This window comes from Aspergillus lentulus (genome assembly GCF_001445615.1).
Source record: "Aspergillus lentulus DNA, contig: Alt01, strain: IFM 54703, whole genome shotgun sequence".
Taxonomy (NCBI): Eukaryota; Fungi; Ascomycota; class Eurotiomycetes; order Eurotiales; family Aspergillaceae; genus Aspergillus; species Aspergillus lentulus.
The window spans coordinates 939,303-951,358 of NW_028322123.1; the positions used below are offsets into that span (position 1 = coordinate 939,303).

At 47.8% G+C, this 12,056-nt stretch overlaps 4 protein-coding genes across 4 annotated transcripts; 2 read left to right on the top strand and 2 right to left on the bottom strand.

Annotated features, from left to right (window-relative positions):
- Positions 1–650: 650 nt before the first annotated feature.
- On the bottom strand, positions 651–2,223 carry ALT_0279 (MFS transporter; the record flags this gene model as incomplete). The annotated part of the gene is made up of 2 exons (XM_033560288.2): positions 651–1,302; positions 1,358–2,223. 2 exons carry the CDS (start codon positions 2,221–2,223, stop codon positions 651–653), a joined length of 1,518 nt encoding a protein of 505 aa, XP_033416179.2.
- Positions 2,224–2,929: 706 nt separating this feature from the next.
- Positions 2,930–3,772, top strand: ALT_0280 (MBL fold metallo-hydrolase; the record flags this gene model as incomplete). The annotated part of the gene is made up of 1 exon (XM_033560289.2): positions 2,930–3,772. One exon carries the CDS (start codon positions 2,930–2,932, stop codon positions 3,770–3,772), a length of 843 nt encoding a protein of 280 aa, XP_033416180.2.
- A 780-nt stretch (positions 3,773–4,552) lies between these two features.
- On the top strand, positions 4,553–8,088 carry ALT_0281 (uncharacterized protein; the record flags this gene model as incomplete). Its single annotated transcript, XM_089598956.1, has 5 exons — positions 4,553–4,560; positions 4,613–6,154; positions 7,009–7,313; positions 7,371–7,456; positions 7,519–8,088. The coding sequence occupies 5 exons, from the start codon at positions 4,553–4,555 to the stop codon at positions 8,086–8,088; spliced, it is 2,511 nt and encodes an 836-aa protein (XP_089456620.1).
- A 985-nt stretch (positions 8,089–9,073) lies between these two features.
- ALT_0282 (uncharacterized protein) lies at positions 9,074–9,586 on the bottom strand (the record flags this gene model as incomplete). Its single annotated transcript, XM_033560292.1, has 2 exons — positions 9,074–9,310; positions 9,365–9,586. The coding sequence occupies 2 exons, from the start codon at positions 9,584–9,586 to the stop codon at positions 9,074–9,076; spliced, it is 459 nt and encodes a 152-aa protein (XP_033416183.1).
- Positions 9,587–12,056: the final 2,470 nt, after the last annotated feature.

Below are 12,056 nucleotides of genomic sequence, written 5' to 3' on the forward strand. Positions count from 1 at the left end.
GAAAGTTTAGTTCATGGCTGAAGACTAAGAAAAGGGATAATGAAAGATAAAATTACACATGTATATATACCTCTATCTATATAATAATAGAAAAGAGAGAGAGAAAGAGGGCAGTGATACTACTCTATACATAAAGTCCCAGACCATAAAAGTAGGATATGGTGGGGTTGGACAGTATAGTTCACCAAAGTTGCTGGGTTTAGTTCATGATAGAGATGATCAGGGTCCTCAGGGATATAACCCCGCAACCCTTTTCCGATGAGTGGAGGCAACCAATGATTGGTCGACCTGTCCGCATATTTAGGAGTCAAGACCTTAGCTGGTGGCACAGCCGAAGACCGCGTCACAATCCTGCGCGATCTACCTGAACAACCTCGGAGATGCCGCACCTGAAGACTATGAATGTAAGAAATATGCCTTAGAGAACTGCAGTATGCAAGTGCAATCACCTCGGTCCCTAGGCGAGCGAGTAAAGCACAACCACGATGCGCCGGTCTCCATTTGCAGTCTGATACCTGTTCAATGGACATGCCTAAGCCTAACTCTCATTGACCCATTGGCACCAATGCCTCAGCGTACCTCCAGCGCCCGCTTTTGTTGCATGACTTCATCCGCAAGTAATTTTCAGTGGTTAGAATTCTGGCGAAATCTCAACGGTGCGGTGAAAGCGTGTGATCCTCCAATTTTTTTAAAAGAGGGCTAGCCTTCCGAATTTTATGCCCGTAGAAATAGAACACCACAGGGATCGAGATGCACGCGGCTTCCACAATACCAAGAAGCGTACTTGCCCAATTCAATCCAAGATTTTCGTACATGGACGGACCTGCAAGCGGAAGACATGCTCCCACGATACTTCGTAACAGCATATTCCCTGCAAGTGCAGACGCAGCGTAGATGCCATAGGAACGGGCGAGATAGTTGGAGGCATAGATGAAGACACATGCATTCCCAGCTCCAAAGGGAACGCCAGCCAGGATAGGAACGATCCAGTGAACGTTGGGAGTACAGGTCCAAGAGAACCATAACTGTCCAACAGCTAGGAGAGTTGCACCAAATCCAACGATGCTGACCATGGCCTCCGGTTCCACCATGCCGTCCTCTGACTTTCGATGAAGATTGATTACTTTGCGGAATATGGGTTCGCACGCAATTGCTATCAGAACCCCGACTCCTATGCCAACGAATGAAAGACCACCGATTCCCGGCGACCATCCGCGCTCCTGCTGGAAAGCGATAGGATACGCAACGAAACATAGGTAGAGCACGCCATAGACGAGAGCAACGTAAACGTCCCAGAATATACTGTTAGAGAGTTAGTCGAGGGTCCTTCACCGGGGGAGGGAAGAGAGTGTCTTACCAAATTGGTTCAGTTAGAAGCATTATAAATGGCCGGCTGAGACTGGCTCGCAGTGATGACACGAAATCCTGTGCACCATCATACCGTGTCCACCACTTTGTGCTTTGCGTCTCTTTCCTTTTTCGTTCTGCGCGTCTTCTCAGGATAACCGGCGCATATGTTTCCTTGATAGAGGCCATCAAAGCCAGGACACCACCTCCGATGATGAGCACAATCCAATTTGTCCATCTCCATCCTAGGTGTTCAAACACAAAGCCCCCAATGATCGGACCGTAAACCGGGCCGTTAGTAGGTCCAATGGACCAGAAGCCGAATGCCAAGGCCCTATGTTCGTCTGATACAATATCATTCACCGAAGCAGGAGAGTTTGACATCAGAGCACTCCCGAAAAAGCCCCCGAAGAACCTGCTCACAAGAATTGTTTCAATGTTGCGCGCTAACGCGCTCGGCAGTAGAAGTAAGAGGAAAACCGTCATTGAGATAATATAGACCGGCCGCCGACCCACGAGCTCGCTTAATGGGGCAAAAAGGACACTCCCTAGCGCCATACCAAGGAGATAGGTGGTGACACCGACAAGCGCCTCCAATTTAGAGATACCAAACTCTTCCTGGAGCCCCGGGATTCCAGATGTGTACAAGGTGCTAGATAGGCTGACAACTGTGGCTCCAAGGCTCATGGCTGCGACAGTGACACCTTTGTACCAAAGTGGCCACAAACGTGGGTTGTCTGTGTCATTGTGTTCCCAATAGACTTCGAATTCTGGGTCATCTTGGATGCTGGGTAACTTGGAAATCACAGGCTCGACGTTCGGGGCGCAGTAGCCCTCCGCCCCTGCAGTGAAGCTCGGCGTTTGGGAAAGAATCATTGTGCTACAAATCAGCGAATTGGCCGAAACTGCACATTCTAGGCAAAGGTGATATAGGTAAGATCGAGGCTTGGTCTTTATACGGCGAATTTATATGATGCATGTACAGCCGATAAGCCACCAGCAAGTGGGATGCCGGCGAACCTCTGCAGCTTTGTAACGTTTTAACTGGCATGTTGTCTTCGAGTGGGATACCGGTGGCAGTACATTTTCGAATTAATTTGACCAGCCCGCTGACAAGTGGGATACCGATGAAAACTTCGCCAGTTAGGAGAGGGAATTCTGCGGGATAATTGAAAACTTACAAAGAAAGCTAACGTCATTACGATTGTGTCAATGTGAAATATGTTCACATCTCAGTGAGATATTGTCTCTATACTATCCAGTCTATGGGCGGGATGCCGACTACCGCATTATTCCAGAACATCCACCATCCAGGGGCCGCCTGCTAAGTGGGATAAGCCGAGCTTTACCTAACTAACAAAGGGCGAGAATGACTAACAAGCTTGTGATGTAATGAGCGAGAATTTTAGCCATTATTTATAAGCCTTAATCCAGCCAAAAGAAAGTATTTATACCTGAAGACGTACCTCCGTAGTCATAGGCGTCTCATCATATACATGACTGCCTTATTTTGCTTTTACATTTGATCTTCATTCATAACAAGCCACCTTCGGTTCTCCCAATATCACCTCTTATTGCAACTATGTCACCAAGTCTTACAGTCACCCATATCACCACGGCAACTGCGATCCTAAGCATCGATGGCATTAACTTTCTTACGGATCCTTATTTCGGGTCCATCGAGGGAACCGAATATGATACCACGCCAGCTTGGGAGAAAATGGACATAAAAGCATTTGGCCTGGACCATATTCCACCACCGCCGCACTTGATCAACAAACAAGGTCCTGCCCTCCAGCTTCATGATCTGCCACCAATTGATGCGGTTCTTTTAAGCCATGAAGATCACCTTGACAATCTGGACCCGGAAGGCCGCAAATTGCTTGATGGCCGGAGGGTTTTCACTACTATGGATGGTGCATCTAATCTACGCCCTCGCCCTGGAGTGGTTGGTCTTCGCCCCTGGCAAACCGTGACTGCGACTATCGGAGGAAAGCTCTTTCGAATTACTGGGACTCCCTGTAAACACTTTCCCGGTGGAGAAGTCACTGGTTTCATTCTGGAGACTGATTCCTTCGGCATTGATGCTACGGGAAAACCCAATGCAATTTACTTTTCTGGAGACACGGTGTATATTGATGAGCTACGGGAGATCGGAAAGAGGTGGCATATCACTGCTGCCCTTCTTAATCTGGGCAACGCTACGTTCCATTTCCCAACAGGGCCTATCCAGATTACAATGGACGGAAAACAGGCTGTCCAGCTTACCCGCGATATTGGCGCAGACGTCATGATCCCTATTCATTTTGAATCCTGGGCCCATTTCACTGAGGACCGAGAAGGTTTGGTGAAGGTGTTCAGTGAAGAGAAAATCATGGAAAAGGTTGTGTGGACAACTCCTGGTGTTCCCAAGGTCGTTTATTAATGCTGTGTGCCGGGGCAAAAGTGTCTCTTGTTGTCTCTTGGGCCGTCAGGCTTTTTACACAAATATTCTGTCATGTCGAAACGCCTTGGCCACTTCGTTTGTACTGAATATACACAAATAGTCCTACTATACCGTAATTCTGGGCCATTCCGTTCTTATTGCCTTTCCATACCCTACAAATAGATAAAGTCCAATACGAGTAGCTATAAGCGGTTGACCCATCGATGCTCACCTTGCATTGTTATCCGCTTGAAGTGACGTCGATCGATGTGATTGCTCCTAGCAATGATTATGCATGCCAGTTTTGATGGCAATTGAGCTATTGCAGACTTGAAAAGCTTATAGTGCTTCCGGGCTGCGAAGACCTCGAGTCGATATGGAGGTCGTACCATGAAGCTATAGAATCCCCCTCCGAGCAGTCCGTTCTCCAACCGACGCTTAACTATTATCTAATTGAGACCGCCTTCGACAAAACTATCGCCGGCATCCCACATGGCGGGTTTGACGTATGTGACTAACGGGGATTGCCACTCCACTGTAAATCATCCACCAAAGGCCGATTAGTTAACTACATAACTAAGCGCCGGGTTGATGATTAATGACCAGGGGTTCTAGGACGGCATCCCGCCTAAGGGAAAGCGACAAAAATATGGGCGTCTTGCCTGTTACCAAAGGCTTGGCCGGCCTTATAAATAGGTTAACATGTCCGCCCACGGTACTATTTATCACAAACCACTGACTCTTCTATATTTGCGTTAGTTCCTTTGCTTCTTTAGTTCTATGATGCTGTAAGTTTCTCCTATCTCTCTATTCCCTACTTTACCTGACACACGCATTCAGGGAATCAAGCAATTCGGGCGAGGTGGCTTACTTCAATCTCGGCACTCACCATCGGTCAGTGACCACTAGTTCAAAGGAAGCTCAGCTGTGGTTCAACCGCGGGCTGATATGGTCATATTCGTTCAACCATGGGGAGGCAGAGCGATGCTTTAAAAGAGCTGCTGAATGTGATCCCAGTTGCGCAATGGCACTGTGGGGTATTGCGTATGCGGCTGGGCCAAATTACAATAAGGCGTGGAGATACTTTGCCCCAGAGGATCTTCGGTCGTCTGTCAAAAGAGCGAATGACGCCTTAGCCCGTGCTGCCAAGTTGGCGGACCAGGCGAGCCCTGTTGAACGAGCGTTGATTGAGGCAATCACCGCTCGCTTCCCGCCTACGGACAAAATCCCTGACGATCTGAGTTATTTGGATCGCGCATATGCGGATGCAATGCGCCCTGTATACGAGAAATTCGGCGATGACCCAGATGTCGCTGCATTATTTGCCGACGCGCTCATGTGCATCACCCCTCGGGGACTCTGGGATTTAGATACTGGGAAACCTACTGGTGATCACACAGTCGAGGCTCGAAGGGCGATTGAGTTGGCGCTCAAGCGTCCTGACGGTTATAATCACCCTGCTCTATGCCACCTCCATATCCACATGTTGGAGATGTCACCATTCCCGGAGTTAGCACTCCCTGCCGCCGATCGATTACGTGGCCTGGTTCCAGACGGTTCTCATATGCTGCACATGCCAACACACATTGATGTCGCAGTTGGCGACTATCGCCGCTCAGTCGACTCTAACCACGAAGCGATTGTCGCGGACGACAAATATTTCACTCGGGAGGATGCTTCAATCCAGTACACAGCGTATAGGGTGCACTATATCTGCGCAAAGCTGTATGCTGCCATGATGTCCGGCCGCTTTACAGACGCCATGTCCGCTGCGGAGAAGCTCGAGCAAGTTATTGATGCCAAACTGCTATCTGTCACCGTCCCGCCCATGGCGGACTTTGTAGAGAGTTTCTTGGGGAGTAAAGCGCATGTGCTCGTGCGCTTTGGGCGCTGGGAGGAGATCCTTCGTCTTCAGCTACCTAGCGACCGCAGCGTTTATTGCGTCACGACAGCGAGCATTCTCTATGCGCGCGGACTTGCCCTTAGTGCGCTGGGCCGTATCCCAGAAGCTGAGGCTGTTCAGAAAGAGTTCGAAGCAGCACGCGCAGCCGTGCCAACCTCTCGCCTCAACAGCATACCGTGCAAGGAGGTTGATGTCCTTGGAGTTGCCTCAGCTATGCTCGCTGGAGAGCTAGAATATCGCAAGGGAAACTATGACACTGCCTTTTCCACTCTCCGGCGAGCTATAAAGCTTGAGGACGCACTTCCATATTCCGATCCGCCGCCATGGATGCAGCCTGTTCGCCATGCACTCGGCGGCTTGCTTCTCGAGCAAAACCGAGTCGGCAAAGCAGAAGTGGTGTTCAGGGAGGACCTTGGCATGTCTAGGGACTTTCCTCGGCGCAGAGCAAAACTTAATAACGTGTGGGGACTGCACGGACTGTATGAATGTTTTACTCGCTCGGGCAAGATCGAAGAGGCTCTTTTTATCCAAGCATCACGTGATATTGCCCTAGCCTCTGCCGATGTCCCCGTTACGACTTCGTGCTACTGCCGCAGATCTGCAGTGGGAGAGACCAGATGTTGTTCATAAATGCGTCAGGACGCACAGCACGTCAACCGTTCATGTCGAGAGTTAGACGCTACCTTACTCTTACTCTTATATTGATATCAATAAAAGCGCTTTGAGGACCTTGAACATCTATAGGAACGCTTATAATAATGCTTTTTGGCCAAGATATCTCTGTTGGTTCGATTCAAGTAGAATTGCAATACTTTTATCGATCACTACTTTTAAATAGTTCTTTGGAAAATATTATTACGTCGCCTATTGTCCAAAATTAAAAAAATCATGATGACGCGAAAATTGTCGTTTGTCATCTTCGTATATCTAACGGGACCCACCGAGTGGGATACCGGGTAGACCTGGTGGGGTTCTCAGGAGCACCTTAACCAACATAAACTGTCGCAGTTCATCTGCCAGTTTGTGCATCCCAAACGTCTTTTTTGGCTCAGGTTAAGCGAGTCTTGCAGAGGCATCTAGTTCGATATCATTCTCCTATCCGATATCATGTCGCCGCAGCCGCTTTCTGACCCAGAACTTCCGCCGTTCCAATGTGACTACCCTGGTTGTGCGGCGAAATATCGACGCAAGGAGCATTTAAATCGACATGTGGCGGGTCATTCCCGAGGAGATTGCTTTTCTTGCCCGTATTGTGAGAGCACCTTGACCAGGAGGGACGTTATACCTTACATGCTTTTAAACCCCATAGATATGCATACTAACTAACGACCAGTGACCTCTTGCGCCGGCACATTCGGACCTATCACCCGGATAGAGCGCCTCCTGCGTCTCGGGCCCAGAAGGCTTGCGCTGCGTGTCACGCCCGGAAAGGACGCTGTTATGGTGGATTTCCATGCAGTCCATGTCGGAAACGGGGCATCGCCTGTTCTCCTGGGAAGAGAGAGTCTCGAGAAGAACACGTTGTCGACAACAACGTTCAGATCTCACAACGACCCCATACGCCTCGGTGGATCGCTCATGACTACATCGATATCTACTTTGATAAATTCCATCCGAAATGGCCGTTTCTTCACCGAGGTACATTTGACGTGACCAAAGAACCTTGTGTACTAATTCAGTCCGTTGTCATGATAGGACTGTGGGTAGAGGGAAGCAAGAAATCGCGGGACGCAGCTACAGATCTTCACCGTAGCCTGTCTACTGCGATTCGTACTCAGATGGTGAGACATGCAAGGATCCAGCGAATCCGCCCTTTTAATAACATTTTTTTCGTCCATATCAGGATAGGTGGCGCGTATCCAATCAAAATCAGAGTACCTCATGGCCCATGGCAACGTATCAGAGCGTGCTCCTGCAATGTATTTTTGCGTTATTTCTCGCAGGGGACAGGGCAGCCATTGATCTGAACTTGCGATACCGGATTCAGGATGACGAGTACGACCTTCTGGTGACTCTGGTCGAAAGCTGTCGGCTAGGTGGTATTTTCTCGTATCCAAACATGCTTGCACAACACAGCTCGGCAGTCCCGCTGACGCTGGTGTGGCTGAATATCGAGGAGATAAAGCGGTTCGGATTAGCCCTCTATAAGGTGTGCCGAATGTCTACTCGCCTAGAAACAACTGGCGCAGATGCCAGCAGTGCCGAAAGTGAGCTTTTGACCCTGGCCGATTTGTCCTTTGGTATGCCGGATAGCGATGAAGCGTGGAATAGTACATCGGGAGAAGGCTCTGAGGCGCGTCAACAAGAGGTAGCGTTTCAGACAAAACTGAGGGACAGTCGGGACCCGACAGGGTGGATTTCGCAGTCGTCGAGTGTGCTGTCCAATGCGCGCGTTGCCTTTGACTGGATATAATCGGCCACAGTACTTTCGGCAAATTGAAGACGTACGGATGGCGGAGTATACGAATTGCTGTTATTCCGACGGGTCGGACCAGGGCAGCATATAGCATAGGAGGTTAACTGATTACATAAAACGAAACATCGGGATGAATACGTTCCAGAACAGCTGTCTCAAGTCCAATCTGATAATGAGACAGGCATATATCAATCCAGAACTCTACTGCGTTTTTATTGGGCGCTGCACAGCTAATTATGGCTGCGGACTTCCAGAGCCACCGGAGCTAATCAGATGCGCTCTATTGTCGTCAGATTGAAATGCTCACACTAATGACGGCACGCGTACTCGAGAAGAGGAATGACTTGAACATCCCGTTTCTGCCCGGTGCTTTTGGGTGCTTGAGCATCAGTACCACATGTACGCAGTGCAGCTCTCTGCAATTAACGCGTGTGCACAACCCGCCTGGAATTCATAGTGCGAGTATGGGCCGCTTTGAATTGCGACGGACGTCAAAAGCTTCTTCACAGAGAAATGGGAGAAGGACATGCAGTCATCCTCATTGCCAGTGCTGGCTAACAAGGCAGAACAGACAGAGAAGAACACCGGTCCCTGTAGCCTTTCTGCCCCATCAATTGCTGGAGAGTTTTACGTATTGATGATGCAGGCCTTGAAAGAACTGGCTCCACTTAGATTTGCAGTAAGAGATCTACTAGCAACAGAGCGCCTTAAGAAACAGATAGTCCCCTGGATTTGGCACGCCGAATTGTAGATTCCAACGACATCCTCCCGGCAGACTTTCCAGGACTCGTAATACTGCGGGCAGATTCTGACATGCCTGACTCCTCATCTGCTCCTTTCGCAATCAGCTCCTATACACTAACTACTACTACAGGAGTTTTACAGAAACCTGTACGAAGGAACTCGGCTAGGATGCTGCAGCCATCTACCCTGTAGATATGCTTTCATTGGACTTAGTAGTAACCCATCACTCTAGACCGGGTTATGCTGGCCTAGTAGCCTGGATCACATACTTGTTTGAAGAAGCCTCCACAATCCAACGACTGTCTGCACTATCCAAAGACTCATTCATCGCCTTCCTGATCAGCTCTGTTCCAACCTTCCTGTCTGCCACCACATTTACATGCGAGTACGTATGACGATTTGGCTTCTCGCCAATTTGGGCTTGGACATTGACAAATGGCACCTCTTTGCCGCCGATATCGACGTTGATGACCCCCTATAGTACCATTTCATCAGTTGCTTCCATCCTTCGAAAGCAATAACGACTCACCTGACGATCAATGGTTGCTGTCTTTAGCGTTTTCTCATCCAGAGCTTTGAGCTGTGGATTCTTTGCGATGTCACTTTTGCTTATGCTGACGAACTGCGGGGGGCCGCCTTTGGAGCCTAGCGTGTGCTCCTGGAAACCACCTTTGGGGTCATTGATCATCCAGTGAACCACAGTATACTGGTCCTTGGTTGCACGTGTAACGTTTGGATTATTAGCGGCCATAGTTTGCTCGAAGGAAGTGGTAGACTAAGAGAGGTTATCTTGTGAGAAGAGTTCTCTTGCTGCGGAGGAGGCAGGTTTTTATATGCCAGACATGCTCAATGAAATAAGCCCGCCCAATCCTGTAGAATGATTGAAATCCATTTGTATCAATGGGCTAATGTGATGACGTCCAGCTTCATGCAGTCGTCCTTAATAGGCATCAAGTTTGCATGCATGTTGGAATGCGCGCCATAGCTAGCATGTACGCGATGTCGATATGATGAATACTGCAGTCATCTGGACTCCTACAGTTATGTGAGCCACCACTGAGAGACAATTTTATTCAAGCCGTCCGTCTCATTGACTTGTGCTGTATGCTTGGCTACATTTACCTGATGCGAGCATGGTGTCACTCTTTGACCTGTCAGGAAAGAAGCCAGAATTAATCATACAGCTGTAAGTATATACACATGTGCATAGTGATATAGAGGTCCCTCTCACTAAACAACTATTAGCATCCATGATATCATGATAATGAAGATATTTTATAAGGGCTGTGCAACGATATCTACGCCTCTCGTGTTAGATCCAATCGATAGGCAGGGCCAATCTTTCCAGTCAATAAAGAGGTTTTGGGAGATAACTCTTGGAAGATATCACTCTAACTACCATAATAATATAGTTCATTCTCACAAGAACTGGACAGAATGAGAAGGTCTGATACTATTCAAGAAGAATCCTGTCGCATTCATACCCTTCGCTGAGCCGGCTTCAGCAACCAACCCTACACAGGAAACAGCCAATTCCTGTATATCCCAAATTAGGACTGAACAGAAAAAGGAAAGTCATTAATTAGTTTAGCTGTAAGACACTCGGGCATTTACAATTACAAGGTGGCTGCTATTGCACGAAACAAAAAGCTCAGCTATAAACCCATTGCGCAAGAAGATTTCCATCCAGTCTAACTAACAATGTGGGGTTAGTGGTGGAATACGGCTCGGCCCTTCCCTTTGTTTGGGAGGGGATGTGCGAACCACATTATACACTATCATTGCTACTATGCTATGCTGGAAACGGAAGTCTAGCCACCTTTCTCGCTTAGTGGTTAGATGGTCTATGGCTAGATCAAAAGTAAGAGCGATTTAATAGATTTTACGTAGATCTAGGGATCTTGGAGTACTTGTAAGGTCAGGATGAGAGTTTGCTCCTCGAAGGGGTGGCGTATCCATTGACTTGCGGTGCCAACAAAGTGAGGTATCAACAGAGAGCAGATCCCATTTGATCGTAAGACTCCCCTGCGAAGATATTGCTGAGAATCTTCCCAGTGTTATGTGTACTGCAGCAACACCTAGTGGCCAAATGCATGTGTTTACCATGATTAAAGCACGAAGTACTTGGTTAGATGCCCACAGAACCTAAGGCAGCAAAAACAGCCTTGGCCAATTAACATAAAACGGCAACAAAGAAGAAAAGATAATGGGAAACCCGACATTTAAGTTTCTTTCATAACCAGCTAAAGCAGGTTTCACTCTAGTGGCTAACAAGCCTAATAGCCGCCAGTGAATATGCCTGAATGAGCATTTCCATGAACATAGCACGTTATGTAATGCAATAGCAGACAGAAGTTAGGATGTGGTACAGTTTGGGTTGATTATCATGGTCCTGATCAAAATACCAGTTTCATGCATAATAATAGCGCATCATCATTATGATGTAGTACATACTAGCTGGACTGTTTCAGTCGGCCTCGCTGCTCTGTTAATGGCTGATGATAATAGCATATTGCAAAGTTGCCACATAAGAATTGAAATTTATAGAATATAAGCGCAGACATTATCCTCTGTTATGTAGGAATCATGAACTCCAATTTCAAGCAGACGGGACTCAGATAACAATATCGCCTGCTCAGGCCTGTATATAAGTTCTAGCCAAACAGATAGTCCAGCCATCTCAAAGCGTCTATTATGAGAACAGCTACTTGCATATTCCTGTACCAATCAATTTGGACAAAGAAAATGGGAGACGAGTCAATCAAGCTAGGATCACGATGACAAACCATACTTGGTCGCGGTATCGAGCTTCGGGAAAGTTCGTTTTCTATTTCACCCTTTTCTTTGCCACAATCAACTTTGATCTTGGTTTGTTTTATTTTAGAGAGGAATATGGTAGTAAGCAAAGGATATCTACCCAGAATCACTTAAGGAGAGTAATAACTCTACAGAAGCTGTTATTATCAACTGAATATCTGAACATGGCTTAACTGCCATCCCTGCTCATTACAAGCACTGTTGATCCCTACCTCAGTATGTGAGAAGATGTTAGGTTAGATTTGCACTTTTGCCAAAAAACTCATTAACGGGTGTCCAAATAAAGTGGCCAGATTGCAGGCTGCTTGATTGCACGCCTCTGGTGCATGAGAACGACTACCCGGCTTGGATTACTGAGAGTCGTGGAGCTTCCTTGGGCTCTAAACTCATTTGAACCAGATATG